The sequence below is a fragment of the Leptopilina boulardi genome, unplaced genomic scaffold (assembly GCF_019393585.1).
Source record: "Leptopilina boulardi isolate dan_hultmark-lab unplaced genomic scaffold, ZJU_Lbou_2.1 LbouV2_273, whole genome shotgun sequence".
In the NCBI taxonomy this organism is placed as follows: Eukaryota; Metazoa; Arthropoda; class Insecta; order Hymenoptera; family Figitidae; genus Leptopilina; species Leptopilina boulardi.
Window position 1 is genome coordinate 4,861,820 of NW_026137833.1, and position 20,659 is coordinate 4,882,478.

Sequence of the window (20,659 nt, forward strand, 5' to 3'; positions counted from 1 at the left end):
AAAATAGAAACATTAATCAAGGGTTCGAAAAATAAAATGCTCACGTTTAATGAATTTTTGTAAAAAAAAAAGCTCACGCGCGCAAATAAACGTTGAATCTTCCGCATTGAAAGTTTAATCTTGATCTAAGATATTCTCATATAGACTGTGAAGCGCGCGCGCACCTATATAGGCGAGTGCAGTAATTATAATCGAGAGAGTCAGATGATGATAACGCCTAAAAATTATGCATTCAAGGAAGAAACTTGTCGGGTACATAACGCTTCGTTAATTACAGGACTAGTCCCTCTCTCTCTATATATATATATATAGAAATATAACTGCACATATTACTACTCTGAAACCACGAAGGAATGACAAGGTATATATAGAAGTGAAGGTATATATATATACAACAAAATAATAAATGCATTATGCAAGTCTCGTATTACCGATGTGAACCATTCAACTGTTACAAATTAAACAAGCCCATATAAATCACATTTATATATATGTATATATAATAATTTCAAAAATGTCTCATTTATATATATATAGTTACATAATTACAAATTACACATAGTTAATATCGTCTCATCATAGATCGATTGCTTCTTTGTAAATACAAACCGCACTCATTAAATTTATGTTAAATACATTTGTTATATTACATTCATTCCATTAATATGTACTATTTAAAAAGTAATAATTTGAACAAATAAAAATTCGGCTAAGAAAAATTCTTAATGAAATTGGAGGCGCATGAATATCCCATAAAAATCATTAGCTAAAATTTTCAATTTTGTATGAATTTCTTTTTAGAGGAATTTTTATTTTTATATATTAACATATTTGAGTTACTTTCTTTGTAAACGAAATTTTATTTAACATAATAATTTTTAGGTACTGAATTTTTATTTAACATAATTTTTAGGTACTGAATTTTTATTTGACATAATTTTTGTATTAACCCATTAACGCCCATGCTTAGACACATGGAAATATCTGCACAATCAAAATTGAAAAGAGGACTGCGGTCTAAAAAATGATTTTTGACGTTAAAAATTGTTAAAAAAAAAATAATTTATTTAAACAAATTGTTATAAACAACTTAACAGAATTGCTGAATTTTTAAAAACTAACAGCGCCATTTTCGATTCTACGGGAAAAATTACTAAAAGAACAAGTATGACTTTTTCGAAATTTTCACTCGCCATTTGTTCACATAATTTGTTTAAACAAATTATTTTTTTTAACAATTTTTAACGTCAAAAGTCATTGTTTGGATCGCAGTCCTCTTTCCACTTTTGATTGTGCAGGATATTTCCATGTGTCTAAGCATGGGCTCTGATGGGTGCATCACAGTGCATTTTTTGTTTATAAATTATTTATAACAAATGGCGTGAAAATTTTGAAAAAGTCATACTTGTTCTTTTAATTATTTTTCCCGTAGAATCGAATGGCGCTGTTAGTTTTTAAAAATTCATCAATTTTGTTAATTTGTTTATAACAATTTGTTTAAACAAATTTTTTTTTAACAATTTTTAACGTCAAAAGTCATTTTTTGGACCGCAGTCCTCTTTCCAATTTTGATTGTGCAGGATATTTCCATGTGTCTAAGCATGGGCGTTAATGGGTTAATAAATTTCTTTTTATTCACCTATATTTATTCCAAGGGTTCAAAAATTGTTGTTTTCGTCCCTAGAATACAAAATGTTTTTTAGTTAAGTAAAAAAAAAAAGTTGAAAAAATAGCTAAAAAATAGTTTTATTCCCTAGGGAGTAAAATAGCCAATTTTAGCCCTAGAGTGCAAAAATATCTTTTTAATCCCTAGAGTAGAAAACGATTTTTCCAAAACTCAAATTAAAAACAATGTATAAAATAAAAAAAAAAAAATAAAAAAAAATATGTTTAACTCTAAAAAATAATATAACATTTTGCTGTTTGTTGGTAATAAAAATAATTACAATTATTATTTTCCGGTCTAATCTAAATAAGTCAACCATGGAAAATTGTATTTGTGTTTTTCCTCCTAACAAAAGAAAAATTATAAAGTTAATATGAATATAACTTGAGTTTTTTTTTTTTTAATATTAAAGTGTTAAAGTTTGAAAATGTAATTTCTTTTTTATATAATGAATGTTATTAACCACGTATGACCTCTGATTCATGATTGGTATAAGATTTTTCATACGCAGACATATTGAAATATATGTTGGATTAAGAAAAACTGATATATTATATATTATAGTCTTACGTAAAGTTGCAATTTTATTTCCTGGGACCATATATATATTCAACATTACGAATCAAATCGTGTTTATTAGATCATCGAGGCGCTGACTTTTGCATCATTGTCCTTCGGTGCAAAAAAAAAAAAAAAAAACACAAACAAATTGCCACGAAGCATGACAAATTATATCCTTCGAAGAGTGTGAATGCCAACGTTTGTTCTTTCAATTATTATGTTGTACTGCATGACAAGTTGAAAAAAAATACAAACTACACTTTCCGTTATTAAAAAAATTTTTTTTTAAATTTCTATTAAAATCGTCAAAATTTTAAGTCATTTTGATTTGAAAAATTAAAAAAAAATAATTTTTATTTGAATTAAATAAATAAAAAATAAATTTTATTTGAACCAATAATTTCTGTATTTGAAAAAATACCATTTAATTGACGCAAATAATAAAAATTATTTAATACAAATAAATATTTATTTGTTAATAGTCAAGTAGCCGATTATTTGAATATTATAATTTTTTTTTTTACTCTAAAATAAAAGTTAAACAAGGTCATAATAACGTAATAACTAATTTTTATAATCATATATATTCTACACTTATGTATTGAAGACTTTTTTCCATCTTAAACAACAAAAATGGAATAATTTCCACATTTATAATTATTGTAATCCAATTAATGCAACAGAATAAGTTATTCGAATTAAATATTAATGTTTCATATTTCAAAATACAATTTTTTTTTTATAAAAAAAAAAAAATAAATAAATTCACTCTTTTTTTGTCTGTATAATTATATTCTAAAAATGTGAATTTTTCTCACTTGTTTTTCTAAGACAAAAAAAGAAATGATCATAATGTCATTTTCTTTTAGAAAGAAATAAAATTATGTTTTTTAATAAACATAATGAATGGCAAAAAAATAAGTGAAAAACTATTAAGAATATTCGTCTACATATGGGGCATTTCACGTGAGATTTTTATCCAAAAAAATTTTTTTTGGACTGAAACATTTTTTTTCGAAATTTTTATGAAAAATAAAAAAATACGTATTTTTTTATTTTATGATTTGATAAAAATTGTGGAAGTTACGATTTTTTTAAATTTAACGGTAAGTCAGAGGCCGATTACTTTTGAAATGCGTTTTTCTCTATCCTACTAATATATATAAAAAAAAAAAAAATTTTAATGCCTCCGTTATTTTTTTCTATATTATTCAAAAAAAAACTGAACAAAAATATAATATTATTTTTTATCCCTTATTAGAACAGAGAAAAATGCATTTCAATAATATTCGGCATCTGAATTACGTTTAATTTAAAAAAATCATAACTTTCATAATTTTTATCGAATCAAAAAAATAAAAAAATACCTCTATTTTCTTATTTTTTATAAAAATTTAGAAAAAAAAATGTTCAAGTAAAAAAAAAAATTTTTTTTTTAATGAAAAACTCACGTAAAATGTCCCGTATACAAATAATTGAAAGAACGCCTACGCAAGTAGACAAAGCCGTGAGTCTTTAGCCGTTTCTCTCATTCTCTATCTTTTTCATATAATCTTAATAATTATAGAAAATAATAATAGTGAATTCTAAACAAATACAAATATTTAAATATACTGAGAAATATTGTTTTCCACATTTTATGATTATAAATATTATAATTTTGATTCAAAAAAATTAAAAAATTAAAAAAAATTCAATAATGACAATTTACACTTGATGTATAATACAAAATTACCTATATGTATTTGAAATTTTATCATCTCTAGAGTCTTTGGAGTTTGCCAATTGGTTAGCTTTCTTATTTTAATGTCACAGGTATCTTCCAATCAGATCTTTAACCTTTTATCTTTTATTAAAAAAAAAAAAAAAAAAAATTATGAAAAGAAACCGATGGATGTTGCTTTGAAATTTATTTGTTATTAAATGGCAAAACAAAAAAAAAATTGAAAAAAAATTTATTTTTGAAGATTTACATAATGATTGATAATAATTTTTTAAAATAATTAATAATAATAATAATAATAATAATAATAATAATAATAATAATGATAATAGTAAAAATAATAATGAAAATAATAATAAAAAAATAATGAAAATAATTTAAATAAATAAATAATGATTACAATAATAGATAATTAATAATAATTATCATTCTATTTATTATTTATTATTAATTAAATTATTAAATTAATTACATGAATTCTTTTCTATTTTACAAAAATTAAAAATTAAAATTTTTAATCATAACTTTCTATTATAGATTTATAAATAGCTAATTGTAAGAGATATTTCTTAAGAGAGAAAATTATTATATATATATATATATATATATATATTATGTATATTTGTTGGATTATTATTTCAAAACTGTTGAAATAATCAATAAATCCTTATAATACAACATTGCCACATGGACTTCGCTTTTATCACGAGAGCAATAACAAAAGATTGCAGAACTAATTTTTTGCATCATTTTCATCTATCTATTCGCAACAATGATATTAATCATAATCAACATTATTATTATCATTATTATATTTATCCGCATTCATTTATAAATTGCCAATTTTAATAAACACATCAAAAATAATTAAATAATTTTAAATAAATTTCTTATTTAAAAAATTTCACGATTATTATAATAATCTAAAAAATGAAAAACAAAAATTTTTACAAAATTTTTTTACGGAATTAATAAAAAAAAAAGGTATTATTGATAATAAATATTACAATAATAATAATACCTAATTATTATTATAATTGAAATTTTAATTATAATTGTAATAATAATTACAATTGTAATACTAATTATAATAATATTAAATTCTACATTTTATGATGATGAAAAATATGTTTTTAATTTTGTTGGAATATTTTCAAAAATATAAAATTTGTATTTAATTACAATTCATTAAGAATTTTTTTTTTTTTGTATTTCCAGCCATGAGGGGATGAGCACTGGAGGAGATGGAGGTGGAGTTGGTGGAGTTCAAGGAGGGGGTGGGGGACGAAATACTCCTCCACATGGGTCACCCACCCCAATGGATAAAGCAACATTAAAAGTTCATTTACCAAATGGTACGTTATAATTATTTTTAGAAATTCTTATTTTTTTTCCTATTTTTTTATTAAATTTTTTTTTTTTTATTTTCATATTATAGCAAAATTTATATTTACCATATTTTTTCCATGTACGTAAAATATTTAAAAGTTTTAAATTAAATTATTTATAATTATGAATTAATTCTATTGTAATTAATAATTTAAAAAAATTTTAATTCATCAAAATATTTATTTGCCTTATTTATTTTTAATTATCTATATTTGAATTAGCAGAAAAATTCGAATTGGAATTATTAATTTAAAATAATAAATTATTCAATGTAAATTTTATTTAATAAAAATTCAGATAAATAAATCTGTTTAACGAAAAAAAAATCTTTTGTTAAATAAAATTTGTCAACTAAATATAAATTAATCTAATTAAAAAAAATTTTAATTAAAATATGTTTATTTAACAATTTTTTTTTCGAATATTCAAATTTTATATTATTAAAACTAATTTTATTAAAATTCGTAAAAAAAAAAAAATTTTTTTTTGTTTGCAGGAGGCTTTAACGTAGTGAAATTCGGAGATGCTATTGACGTTAAAGGCATTATTTCTCTGGTCACAAGTAGATTAGCTGTCGGCACGAGACATTATAAACAACTGTACGCTATGAGACTTCATCATCCTGGCTCTGGAGAAAGTTATTGGCTCCATCAGGACACAACAATGTACCAGGTTAATAAATTATTCAATTTTATGTTCAAAAAATAATTACCAAAAAAAAAAAAAGATTTTTTTTTCTTTTAAATTGCTGAAATTTGAATTTGAAAAATTTTAATTTATAGAAATTTTCAAATTTACGAAAATTTTTAATTTGAAAAAAAATTTTAATTTATGAAAATTTTTAATTTGAAAAAAATTTTATTTTATGGAAATTTTTCATTTTTAAATCCATAATGTTTTATTTCTATTTATTTTGTTAAATAAAAAAAAATCTCTTGCTATTTTTAGGTTCAAGAAAAATATGAAAAGAAACATCCACACAGTGAATGGAGGTACGAATTAAGGGTGCGCTATCTACCTCAAAATTTAAATGATCTTTATGAAAAAGATAAAGTCACCTTCTTCTACTATTACGATCAGGTAATATATATTTTTTAAAAAAAAATTATTTTCATTAATTTTTTTCACTTATTTTAATTTATTTTTATTATTATTATACGTGAATATCTCTGGATTCTTTAACTTTTTATGTCTCTCTGATATATTTTATTAATTTCAATAAATTTTTACCTTATTTTTTTTTTAGGAGATATTTCCAATTTTTTCATTTTTTTTTTATTGCTGTAAAAATTTAATTATTGTATTAATATTCTATTATTTTATGAACAATTGCAAAATAATTGAAGTTTTAAATTGAATTAAATTTTAACAATTTATGTTTTCAAAAAAAAAAAAAAAAATTATTGATTTTAAAAATACACAATTAAATTATTATATTATTTATAATTAATAATTTAATTTTTGTATTTTAATAAAGTTTTTCGAATATATATAATTTGACTTTTTATGTATTAAGAAGGAAATTGTAAAGGTCCTTGAAAAGAACATGCAATGAAATAAATTATTATTATTAAAATTTTTCGAAAACTTATACAGAAAAATTCATATCTAAGAAATTAAAAAGTATAAAAATTTTGTTGACTAAATTTATTTTAATTTATAAATCAAAAAATTAAATTAATTATTATTATTATTATTATTATTATTATTAATTAAATTATTTTTTATTTATATTTATATTTATTTTATATTTACTTTTTTACTAAATTTTTAATTTCCAATAATAAATCGATATATTTTACAATCTTTAACGTCACATAAATATTATTTCAATTTTTTTTTTCTCTTTTTTTTAACATTATAATAATAATAATAATTTAAAAAGTAAATCAAATTAAAATAATTATATTCTAAATAATCAAATTTGCATTGTTAAAAATTTGAATGAAATTCTTTTTTTAAAAATTCAATTATTTTCAAAGCTTTCAATCAAAATTTCACGACAATTTCAATTACTTGCAATTATTCATTTAATTTTGATTTTAGTAATGAAATAGATAAAATTGTCTCGATTTTTTAAACGAATATATTTTGTTTACAATTTCAGGTTCGAAACGACTATTTAAATGCAAATCATTCGACGTTAGATCAAGATGTTGCGGTTCAATTGTGTTGTTTAGAAATTAGGTATTTTTTTAAGGATATGCCACAAATTGCTTTGGACAAGAAAAGCAATTTGGAATATTTGGAACGAGAGGTACGATTATTATTATAATAATATTATAAGAAACTTATATATATATATATATACAAAGAAATATTATTTATATTATATATAAAATTAAGAAGTTAATTGTACTATTTTTTTTTGAAAAAAATAATGAAATGAATTTTCTTTTTTCTTCTAAAAACAGGTCGGTTTACATAAATTTTTGCCACGCTCCGTACTAAATGGAATGAAACCCAAAGCTTTGAGGAAACTGATACAGCAGCATTTTAAAAAAGTTGCTGCCCTTTCAGAACTCGAGTGTATGTTTAAATTTTTCGATCTCCTTCGTTCGCATTACCGATTTGATCAGGAACGCTTTATCTGCGCATTGGGAGTGAGTAAATTATACGTCTAATAATAACAATATCTATTAATTTATGTAAATAATCATTAATTTTCATTTATTTATATTAATTATAAATTTTAAATATAAAATTCTTTTTCGATTTTTTTCTCTTCAGTTTACAAAAAAAGAAAAAAAAAATTCAATCATTCTCCACTTTCAAATGAATGAAATTTTATTGTTTTCTTCATTTGAATATTTTTTTTATTCAAATTTATTCTTTGGTACAAAAATATATGTAAAATGGAAAAATAATTTTTTGGAAACATGAAGAGCAATAGTTTACAATAATATTTGAAATCAAAGAAATGAATGAATAGATTTTAATGGAAAAGTTGGTCAATAATTTTTTTTTTTATTTGAAATTATGTGTTAAAGAAATTTTGCAAAATCGTTTAATTTATTCTTTATAATTTTAGTCGAGTTGGTCGATTCCCGTGGAACTAGTCATTGGTCCCGACCTTGGAATTTCTTATATGGCTCACAGAGGAGGCACTGTTGTAAGTTTCGAAATTTCGAATAATTAAAAAAAAAAAAAAAAAAGAAATACTCGAAATATGACATTCATTCACGCGAAATATTATTAATCTATTTTTTAATTTTTATAATTCGCCAAAAATTTTCCAATTTTTTTTTTTTAATTCTAAAGATATAAAATTACAAAAATTAAATCCTTTTTGAATTTTAATAATTTAGTTTTATTTTAATAATTTCATTTTTAATATTTTTTTAATTTTTTTTTTTTTTATTTTGTATTTCAGCCGACGAGAATGACGGAATTTTCGCAAATTCAATCAATTCAAACACTTGTGTCGGATTGCAAGGAACACACAAAAGCTTGTATAAAATTACGAGTCGCAGGAGCAGCGGAAACGTTAAGCATCACTTGCTCGAGTTTAGATCAAGCCGAAAGTTTAGCGGATTTAATTGATGGATACTGCAGATTAGTCACTGGTAGTAATACTTCTCTCTGGAATAGAAAAGGTAAAACAATTTTTTTCAGAAAAAAAAAAATTCGACATTTTTTTTTTTTTTTAGCTCAAATTCTTCTACGAAAGATGAAATTTTAATTAAAAAAAAAAAAAAAATAATAATTTAGAAAAAGAAGAAAATCAACTATTCTGGATTTTTAGAATAATTTTCTAGAATTCTTTTTTTTTCTATATATAACTATTATTATGAAATGAGAAAAATAAAACAAAATTCACTAACACTACGACAATTTCATTCTTATTACAAGCTGCTTCATGGAAAAATTATCCCTGCCCTTGCAAAGGTTTGTATATTAATTTCTTTTTTTTGTTTTTAAAAAAAAATTCTCTCTGTCACTCTCTCTCTCTCTCTCTATCTATCTTTTTTCTCTTGATTATAAAAATAGACACTTAATAGAAGATTTATTTTTAGATGCACATCCACCCAAGTACCGACAAGAGGGCAACGAAAGCCCCGAGAAAAATGCCGGCAAGACGGGAACAATTTTGTCCGAGGATTATGCGGAAATTGTTGACGAGGAAGGCGATTATTCCACTCCTGCGAGTAAGTTTTCTTTTTTGTTTTTCAAATCAAAATGATTAATTTTTTTTTTTATTTAATTATTTCAAATATTTATTTATAGTTTATCTAATTATTTTAAATATTTCTAGTTTATTTCAATTTATTTTGTAAATTGATTTTTCAAAAGCTTAAATATTTTTTTTAATATTATTATTGTACAATTGTAATTTTTTTGTAAATTAATAGTTGAAAAACAAAAATTATATAGAAAATTATTGAGAAAAGATAATTTTTTTTTTTATTTTTAGCGAGAGACTACGAGATAGTGAGAAATCATGTTGAATTGGGCGAAATAATAGGCGAGGGACAATTTGGAAATGTTCATAAAGGATCGTATAAAGGACGCGATGGACAAACAATTGCCGTTGCTGTCAAAACTTGTAAAGTCGACGCTGATTTAGCGACTGCCGAAAAGTTCCTTGAAGAAGCATGTAAGAATTTTTTTTTTAATTTTCTCACAATAATTAGATCATAATTCATAAATATTAGTCATAATTTTCCTATTTTTTAGTACATTTCAAAAAAGCGCTTTTACCCGTTTGCTAATAAATAAATAATACACGAAATTATTTTTTAAACAATAATTTATACTACAAATAAATAATTTATTAATAAATTAAAAAATAATAGCATCTTTTTCGTTTTTAATTTTTATTACTGTGATTGCTATTATTATTAAATAATAATAATATTAATAATTGTTATTATAATTATTAATAATAATTTTTATTATATATTTATTTATGTTAATTATTTCCTTTTTGATATTTTTCGTTTCAGTAATAATTTTGTTAAATAATTAAAATTTACGCTATTTTGTGAAACATACAAGAGATAAAACAATAAAAAAAAATGCCGTAAATTTGTAATTGATTAATTAATTTTTTGTCAGTTAATTCAAAAAAAAAAATTTGATTTATTATTTATTTTCAGATATAATGCAGCAGTTTGAACATCCACATATTATTAGATTGATAGGCGTGTGTTCGGAGGCACCAATTTGGCTGGTTATGGAATTAGCGAGGCTTGGAGAAATGCGTGCCTATCTTCAATCGAACAAGCACCGGCTTGATTTGGCAACACTTTTACTCTATACTTTTCAACTTAGCACCGCTTTATCCTATCTTGAAAGCAAAAAATTCGTTCACAGGTAATTAATATTTTTATTAAAAACAAAATAAAAAATTTTCTTTCGAAATTTTTCAATAATTCTCTAAATAAAAAGGAATTTTTATTTTAAAATTGAAAAAAAAAATTCTAAATTTATTTAAATATTGCCAAACAAAAATAAAAGATCGATAATTTTTTATTTTTTTTGGGTATTTTTTAATTAGGTCTCGAATCGAACTTTAAGGCGTTAAAAAAAAAGTCGTTTAATTCGAGAATTAAATAGAAGAAAAAAATTCAATTCACACGGGAAACAATAATCAATTCCTTTCTTTTTTTTGTTATTGATTGTTTATAAATTAAATTCACAGAGATATTGCAGCGAGAAATGTTCTTGTTTCGGCTCACAATTGTGTGAAATTAGCAGATTTTGGACTGAGTCGTTGGGTGGAAGATCAGAGTTATTACACGGCGAGTAAATGTAAACTTCCAATAAAATGGATGGCGCCTGAAAGTATAAATTTCCGAAGATTCACAACATCCTCGGATGTATGGATGTTTGGTGAGTTTTTATATTTTCAAAAAAATTTTTTTCTATTTAATAATAATTCGTTGTAAAATTAAAAAAAAAATGTTCTCTCTTGTCTCTGAATGGAATTTCTTTTTTTTTCTTTTCCTTAGGCGTTTGTATGTGGGAAATTTTGATGTTGGGTGTAAAGCCATTCCAGGGTGTCAAGAATAATGAAGTTATTCGCAAGCTGGAAAATGGCGAGAGGCTCGCTTTACCAAATCACTGTCCACCTCGATTATATTCATTAATGTCCCAATGCTGGAGTTATGAGCCAAGCAAAAGACCAACATTCAAAGATATTCGTGAAACGTTACAGTGAGTTTTATTTTATTATTAATTAAAAAGAAATTTTGTTTTTCAAATATTTTTTCTCAAAAAAAAAAAAAAAAAAAAATTTCAATTATGAATTTTAATTAGAAATTTTTAGTTTTCTAAAACAAAATTTTTATAGTAAGGAGAATATTTTTCAAATTAAATTTTTATTCTCAATATTGAAGAATTTTTTTGGAAATATAATTTTTTTAATATTTATAGCGAAATTCTGTTGGACGAGAAACATCAACAGCAGGAGACAATGAAGAGGGAAAATCGAAGAGTTCAAGCAATGTCGTGGGGTATGTTTTTATTTTTTGAATTTTCTATTATTTTTTACTAAACCAAGTACAAAGTAAAATTTACCTACATTGTTTTTCGTTCCATTATTTTACGAATTTTTTTTTTTTTTATCTTCTTTTGTAGGAAATTTTTTTTTTTTAATTATTTTTTGTTGTTAATATTTTTTGAATGCCTTTTTTTTTATTTATTTTTTTTTATTAAAATTTATCTTTTATTTTCATCAGTTTTTTTATTTTTAAAAATTCTATTTCGAATATAAGAAAAAAATAGATTCTCATTTTCAGATCTAGTTTTCATTTGATGAATTATTTTTCTTCTTCTTTTTGTTCATCAATTTTTTGTAATTTTTCTCTACCTTTTTTCATTTTTATTTATTTATTTATTTACAATGTACGGACTTAAAATATAAAAAAAATTTAATTTTTTCCTTATTTGCACTAATTTAATTGAAAATTTTCTTTTTATAAAAAAAATGAATTATTTATTTTACAATTTAGTTAATTTTCTAATTTTTCTTCTTTCTAATTTTCTAATTCGATTTTTTTTTAAATATTCTTTTTTTTTTATTTTAATCAAACTTTTAATTTTTCTAGAAGGGAATTTTGTTTTTTCATATCTATTTATTTAAATTAAATTAATGTCCTGTTAGAGAAAAAATTTTCTTTTTTTTTCTTTTTCCTGTAATTAATTAATTTTCATTCTTTTTAATTTGTATAATTAATTTTCTTAGTTTAAAAAAAATTTTTTTTAATAAAATAAAATAAAAATTTGTTTTTCTCTACTTTTCCCATAATAGCCGGAGCCGACGATATTCCACCGCCAAAACCATCGCGTCAACCTCCAAATGCAGGCGATCAATTGCAAGTAGCACCCGTGTCAACGTACATCGTGGCTCAAAGTCCCGAAGTTCTGGCTCAACTACTCAAGGATAATCAAGCCCGGGGGGTATGTCCCTCAGTCTATACAACGCCCGCCACTCCATTCAATAGTCTCGCTGTACAATTCCAAGATGAAGATCAAGTTCTAACAACCGGCTCGGTTACAGACTTGCCCTTCTTTGATCCCACAATTGTCGAACAACCATCATCATTAACAACAACAACAACAATTTCCCATCATGAAAATCATTCCGCCGATTCCACTTTATCCGACATAACAAATCTTGATTCCTTTGATTCATCCGATACAATGTCATCGTCACACATGTCCAGTCTCACAATATCCGAATCCACACAAAATCAATCGCCCGCATCAACTCGAAGCCAAAGGATTAAAGAGATGCAGAATTTATATTCAGTCAGTTCAAAAATCATTGGCAATGTAACTGGTGATTTATATTCACCAGTGCAAAAATTCGCCCCAGTTACCACTTCATGTAGTGGAGAAATTTATGGACCCGTTGCTAATTTTTCTCAAAGTTCAGCAATTATTGGCAATCTCAGTCAAAGTCCAAGTGTTGGTGGTAATTTTGGTGAAAATCCAGGAACACAATTAGTAGCTAGCTTAAGTAATAATGTCACACACATTTCATCATCATCCTCTTCATCCTCATCATCATCATCAGTAATGAGTCAATCATTTTCGGGTCAAAATTCTAGTAATATAATTTCATCGAGTGTTGAATGTCTTTATGGACCGGTTCTTAAATTTCGTGCGCAAACAGCTCAAAATCAATGTGAAATAAAATCATCAACACCGCCTAATGTCTCGCATATACAAAATTCAAGAGTCTATAGTCCAACGCCAATGCAAAGTTATCAAACACAATCATTGTATCCACAAAATTATCAAATTTATTCAAATCTACCTGGACAGGATCAACAGGTTTATATTTCGCGTGCTCAATGTGTGCAACGGCAAAATTCACAAAATTCCTATCAAGCGCAACAAAATTCATATTCACAGGCGCCAATTTATACGGTTCATGCGACACCAACTGGAATTGTTCAAGCGCAAAAAATGCAAATGCAAACTTGTAATTCGCAACAACAAAATCAATTTTGTGTTCCGAGTGTTCAGCATCATTATCATCATCATCAACAGCAGCAGCAGCAGCAGCATCATCATCATCTTCATCAACAGCCAATTTGCAGACAAAATTTGCCAATTGGCAAAATGACGAATTTAATTACACAAAAGACAGACGAATTATTGACGACATCCATTGACGGAACATTGTCCGGCTCGTTAATGTCGTCGGCCGTCAGCGACAGTACAGTGTCATCATGCAGTTCAATGACTGAAGAGGTTCAGCAAGAACAGGTTTGCAAATGCCTCTCTACGAATGACAAACAAAACAAAAAATCCTTCCCCGACACCTTCCAATTTTATTTTTTTTTTTTTACACTGGTTTACAAAATAATTTTTTTGTAAAAATTTTTTTAGTCCACATTTTTAATGAAAGGAAATTTTATTGGATTTTCATAGAACCAATAATTTCATATCATAGAATTATTATATTCACATTTTTAATTAACAAACTTTAACGGGGTGTCTAACGATCAGGAAAAGTCAGGAAAAATTCAGAGAATTTCTTTAATTTTCTGTAATTTTTTATGAATAAATTAAAGTAACTATTAGTTTCGAAAAAATTTTTTTTACTCTTTTTCCCCAAAGCAAATGCAAATTAAAAAGTTGGCCTTCACACTCAATTATTAAGCATTTGATATATCTTATATTCATTAAATAAATAATTATTTACTACTATTTATTGAATCTAATAAATGATTTTTTAAACTTGAATAAGAATTAATTAATTTTTTTCAGTGAAATATTTGGGTTTTTTTTAATATAAATAAAAATTATTTGATACTAAATTTCATTTTCGCGGTTCAACATCAAATAAAATAAATTATTCATTAATACGAATAATTTATTATTTAATGCTAATACCCCACATTTAACTTATTAAAAATTTTACGACGTCGAATATTAAATTATCGAATTTCTATTTAGCAAAATTGTATAAAATTGGATTTTATATTATGCAAAATTTTCAATTTACATTTAACTAAAATTCGATTTAAAAAAAATGTCTAATTAGCAGAATTCTTATAAAGCATTTTTTCTAATGCTTTTAAAAAATTATAAATTAATATTATAATTTCAATTTAATGAAATTTATGTCTATAAAAATTGACAAAAAAAAAAAAGAACGAAGTAGAATTTTTTTTAAATGAGAATTCTGTTAAATAAGAATTAGTTGGAATTAAAATTTTCATTAATAAAAACTTTGTTAATTAAGAATTTTGTTAAGTAAATATTTTTATAAATCAAAATTTACTAAAATAACAATTCTGTTAAAAAAAAATTTTTTCTTTATGCAATTTTTCTTTGACATAAATTCCGTTAAATTGAAATTGTATTAATTTGAAATTCGATGTACTAGAAAATCTGCTTTATATAATTTTACTAAATAAAAATTTGATTATTTAAGATTTAACGACGTGAAAATTTTTTTAAATTAAATGTTGAGAATATTTATACGTTCACAATTATTTTATTTATTTCACTTAAATATTTTGTTTTTTTTTACGAAACATTATTTATTTGGCTCAAATACATATGAAATTAGTTGATAATAGACGCGGGTAAATGATTTAATTGTATCAAAATAAATGTTATATGATCAAAAAGTCAGTGAAAAGTTAGAGAATTTTTTACCTAGTAGTTGTTAGACATCCTGATTTCTTTTTATATGAATTTTTATTTAAAAAAAATTTTTAGTTACCGAATTTGTCAGAATTTTTATTATTCCTATAATTTACATGATTATTAATTTAAAAGAATTTTAATTTAACGAAATTTTCAATCAATAGAATTTTATATGATTCAAATTTTTAAATGACAATTTCCAATTCACCGAATTTTCATTTATATGAAATTTTATTTATACGAATTTTTAATTGATAGAATTTTTAAGACGTCTAATTTTCATTTTTTCGGGAAAATTTATAATTACGGGACAAATAAAAAATTCGGCGTCTTTAAAAATTCTGACAATTAAATATTTGTACAAATAAAAATTTGGACAAATTAAAATTTAGTGAATTGAAATTTTTCTCACTTGAAAATTTGAATCATATAAAAATTCGATTCATTGAGAATTTAGTTAAATTAAAATTTTTTTAAATAAAAAATCATTTAAAAAAAGTGACTGTAAAATAAAAATTCTGTCAAAAAAATTCGGTAGCTAAAAATTTTGTTAAATAAAAATTTGTATATAAAAAGAAAATCTGTTAAATTTTAATTCGAAAATTAAAAATTCGTCTAAAAAATATAATTATTTCTAATAAAATCCTATAAAATGAAAATTCTAATTAATGATTTTTACAAAATTATGAGCGTTGAAATGGTTAGAAATTTAATTTTTTATATAATTAGAGAAGCAAGTTTTCAAAAGTTAATCATTTAATTTTTCTAAAAAGTGTATATAAACTCAAATTTTACAATATTAGCTAAACTTTTTATTTTATCTCTTAGTACTCTACCAAAAAAAGTTTCATTATTTTTTTCCAAATTTTTTTATCAAACAATTTATGAGATGTGAATTTTTTTTTAAATAAAAATTCAATAATTTTTTTATTTTTGAAAAAATGCATCAATTTCAAAAGATTTCTTTTCTTTTATATAGAAATTGTGTGCTTTTAAATGAAATTTTTCCAAAATTTGATGCAAATATATTTTCTATTTTTTTCAATTTAACCATTAAAATTTTATTTTTGAAACTATTTGTATTCTTCAATTTTGTTTTTTTTTTAAATCTTCAAAAAAGTAATTTTTTATTTCATTTATAATTGAATTCGTTAAAACGTTAAATGCAAACTTTATTTTTATTTTTCATACAAAAATTTTTTTTTCGAGTTTAGGAGGGGAAAATAAAATTAAATGTATATTATTAATGTATTCCAGTGTACAGGAATTTTTTTTCTCAATTTGTAAACCAGTATATTATGCAAATTAAAATATTACTACTTTCCTTATTCTTTTCCTCATTACAGACGAGCACTTGATTTAGTCCTCAAAATTGTAAATATTTTTTCTCTGGCTGCTCTTTAGGAGTATGGCACTCACCAAAAATTTAGTTTTTTTTGGCTTAAACTAATTTTTATTATTATTATTATTTCTATTATTTATTATTATTTTTAATTATTTTTATTTTTAATTATTTTTATTTTTAATTATTTTTAATTATCATTATTATTTCCAAAGAATTGACAAAAAAATTGTGTTTTTCTCTTATTTTCAAAATGTGCAAATTTGGGTCAGTAGGTTGTGTTGTTTAAATTTTTTTTTTTTTTTTTTTAATACAGTTGTCTATTTTTGGCATAGACAATGACCTTGCATCTTTGTTTTAATAGTTCATTTATTTTAGTCACCACCTTTCAGATGATCGTTATTGTTAGATGAAAGCAGAACAATTTATAATTTTATTCAATTTTGACATTGCACTGGGGAAATAATAAATTAAAATCACGTATTAAATCTTTCTGATCATGTTTTTTTCATTTGTAAGTATTTTTTTCATACCGCACTAATATTAAAAAATTTTCTTTTTTTTCAAATTGATAAATATTATTTCTTTTTTTATATAACATTCACTAAATGTAATATATTTTTTTCAATCTAATTCAATATTTAAATTAATTAATATCGTGAAAAAATTATTTGATTCTTTTAATAAATTTTATTTATTTAATTTATTCAATTTATTTACTCAAATATTAATCGTAACTATTTACTATTATATATATATATATATATATATATATATATATATATAATAGTAAATAGTTACGATTAATATTTGAGTAAATAAATTGAATAAATTAAATAAATAAAATTTATAAAAAGAATCAAATAATTTTTTCACGATATTAATAAATTTAAATATAATTATTTATATTTATATTTATATTTATAATATAATTTATATATATATATATATATATATATATATTAATTTTATTATTATACATTTTTTTTACTTTTATTTTAATTTTTTAATTATTAATCTTCCAAAGTGTACAAACATAATTTTATAATAAGATGAAGATAAAATTTATTGGTACATTTTTTTTAATTTTATTTTATTTACTTATATTAGAAATTAATTTAAAAAATATTAATTCATCCCCATTTAATAATAAAAATTAGATAATTATTTATTTTTTTATTTAATGGAAGAAATATTTAAATTAAATTTTTAATTTCAAAAATTTGATAAAATATTTTGTTTTTTTTGAAAAAAATAAAAGTACAAACTAACGGGCTATTGGCGCAAATTTGCATATAATTATTTGTTATTTTATGTTGTTTTTTTTTTTTTAAATGTTACAAAACTAAAAAAAAAAAAAAATGAAGAAGCGAAGAGGAATTATTTTTTGTCATGTAGAAAAATTCAAATGACGAAATTATTATTATCATATATTTCGTAATGAGCGCACTTAGAGAAATAGAAAAGCTTTTTGGAGTTTGTGACACGATAAATAAAAAAAAATTGTATTTAAAGCACAAATTCAAGTGTACAATCCCCAATCATACAATGATTAATTTTATGGATTTTGTCATTCTGTTTAATGTAGTTGATATTATAGTCGTAGAGATTGTCGGTATATCGTTGAATAATTGGTTGATTCTTTTGTGGTTTGTTAGGATAAATATTTTAAGCGCATGGAGAATGAACAATGACACTGCATATAGAGCCCTATAATATATATCAATAATTTCCGTAATCACATCGTTTGCATGCATGATGTATGTATTATATATATATTTACATAAAAAAATTTAATTATGATGTACATTTTATTATTATTATTATTATTTCGAATATGGTTTGCAAGGAATTATGCATCTCTTTAATTTTTGACTCTTGTGTACATATTGCAAAAAATAATTTCCATTTTTTTCAATCATCACCTACATATATATATATAGTTACTGGCCTGGATTTATTTTATCACAATTTTATAAATTAATATAATAATTTTATTTATTAGTTTTTAAGTTGCTTCTTCATAGGTTCAGTTGTGGAATTATTTTTTTATGATAAAGAGAAAAAAAAAATGAAATATTTCTTTTCGAAAATAATTTGAATTTTTTTTTTATTTACTATTTCTATTTTTTGAATTTAATTTTTGTATTTATTTATAAATTTTCCCGCGATAACATTGTACAATTAAATTTTTATTTTCACTTTTGTATAATGAAAAAAATACGAAATACTTGGAAATAATTTGTTTTTTTTTCTCTCTCTCTCTCTCTCTCAATTAACGTCGTTTGACCCATTTTTTCGTTTTGATATTTCAATTTAATAACAAAATAAATACATTCTTTTTGCATTTTTTAATTTAATTTACAATAATAAATTTATTTATAAATAATAAAATTTTTATTTATTTTTTTTAATTCATTTAAAAAGTAACTTTTAAATTTTCAAACACAAAAAATATAGACGAAAACTGGGAACAACGACGATTTGAAAACAAAAGAAAAAAAAAAAATTTGGAGAAATTTTTTATATTAGCAAAAAAAAAAAAAATAAAGTGGAATTGGGAAAGTTTACAAATTTTTTCTTTTCGATATGTTAAAAAGAAAAGTTTTTGTTTACAATTTTTAGAGAAACGCACAATCGCAAATATTTGAAAGTAGTGGAGAAATTTTCAATACCGGACTAGAGGAGGAAGCGAAACTTTTGGAGAAACGATTATTGGAACAGCAACGTCAATCTGAGGAAGATAGTCGATGGCTTGCACGTGAAGAGGTAGATTTTTTCTTCTTTTTTTTTTTTTGCATTTTAATAATTATTAATTGTTTTGAATTTGAATGAAAAATTTTATATTAATTTAAAATTTTTATGGAAGTAAATAAATAAAATTGAAAATAAAATATGGTATTACAGAAACGACTTTCAATTGCAACGAGTGGAGATGAAAGTGCAAGTCCTCCAATTCCACGATCAGTGACACAGTCTCCTAGTCATGAACCACATACAACAAATACTGGATCTCTTGGATCAGACAAAGGATCTGAAAAAGTTATAATTGTCAAGGTAATATATATTTTCTTTTTTTTATTATTAATTTTCGATTTAATTGCACAAATTTTTTTTTTTCAATTCAAAACAAAATTTTTCTTCTATTTATTCTTTATACGTAATTTTTTTTATTTTTATTTAAAATCTAATTTTTTGTGTTATTCATTTGTAATAATTATTATTATTATACTTTTTATTTATTTTATATTTCCGATAATTTTTTTCTTTTTTATTAATTAATTTGTTATTTTTAGTTTATAAATTGACTTTTTTTTAGAATGCAAAAAAAAATCCTGTGATACAAAAATTGTTTGGTAAAAAATTAATTGTTATTATTCAAAGGAAATAAAATTATTTGTTCGTGACTGTTATTAATATTTATAAATATTAGTAATTACAATAATAGGACGTTAATTTTTAAATTAGGATTTTTTTTTAAATTCGTTAACCTTTTTTTTGCTCTTAGAAAATGGAACCAACACCAACAGCAGACCTCGATAGAACCAACGATAAAGTTTATGACTGTACAACATGTGTCGTTAGAGCTGTGATGTCATTATCGCAAGGTAAGAAAAAGTAACATTTATTAAAATTTTCCATTTCGTTTGTCTTCTTCATAATTAAATCTATATTTTTTTATAGATTTTTTTTTTCTATTTTACATCGATTTCCAATTTTCCTAATTATAATGAGTAATTTTTATAATTTTAATTAATTTTAATTTTTATAATCTGATATTTTTGAAGGAAAATAAAATAATTGAAAAAACAATTTTGAAAACAGTAAAGTTTTCAAAAAAAAAAATTCATTTTTCGAATTTTCA

The 20,659-nt window shown here is 22.5% G+C and overlaps 1 protein-coding gene across 6 annotated transcripts in view; it reads left to right on the plus strand.

Annotated features, from left to right (window-relative positions):
- LOC127281608 (focal adhesion kinase 1) overlaps window positions 1–20,659 on the plus strand; it is a 139,817-nt gene that overhangs the window by 115,397 nt on the left and 3,761 nt on the right. For 3 of the 6 annotated variants that reach the window (XM_051305393.1, XM_051305392.1, XM_051305389.1), the window contains 18 exons: window positions 5,169–5,305; window positions 5,836–6,011; window positions 6,288–6,419; window positions 7,447–7,596; window positions 7,754–7,942; window positions 8,371–8,451; window positions 8,713–8,935; window positions 9,192–9,227; window positions 9,356–9,487; window positions 9,754–9,936; window positions 10,439–10,655; window positions 10,984–11,174; window positions 11,294–11,498; window positions 11,718–11,797; window positions 12,595–14,060; window positions 19,420–19,563; window positions 19,702–19,851; window positions 20,303–20,402. In XM_051305393.1, the coding sequence (XP_051161350.1) occupies window positions 5,179–5,305; window positions 5,836–6,011; window positions 6,288–6,419; window positions 7,447–7,596; window positions 7,754–7,942; window positions 8,371–8,451; window positions 8,713–8,935; window positions 9,192–9,227; window positions 9,356–9,487; window positions 9,754–9,936; window positions 10,439–10,655; window positions 10,984–11,174; window positions 11,294–11,498; window positions 11,718–11,797; window positions 12,595–14,060; window positions 19,420–19,563; window positions 19,702–19,851; window positions 20,303–20,402 (3,982 nt within the window). In that variant the 5' untranslated portion in view covers window positions 5,169–5,178. The remainder of the gene's footprint in view (window positions 1–5,168; window positions 5,306–5,835; window positions 6,012–6,287; window positions 6,420–7,446; window positions 7,597–7,753; window positions 7,943–8,370; window positions 8,452–8,712; window positions 8,936–9,191; window positions 9,228–9,355; window positions 9,488–9,753; window positions 9,937–10,438; window positions 10,656–10,983; window positions 11,175–11,293; window positions 11,499–11,717; window positions 11,798–12,594; window positions 14,061–19,419; window positions 19,564–19,701; window positions 19,852–20,302; window positions 20,403–20,659) is intronic. The other 3 variants (XM_051305391.1, XM_051305394.1, XM_051305390.1) reach the window with 3 other exon arrangements.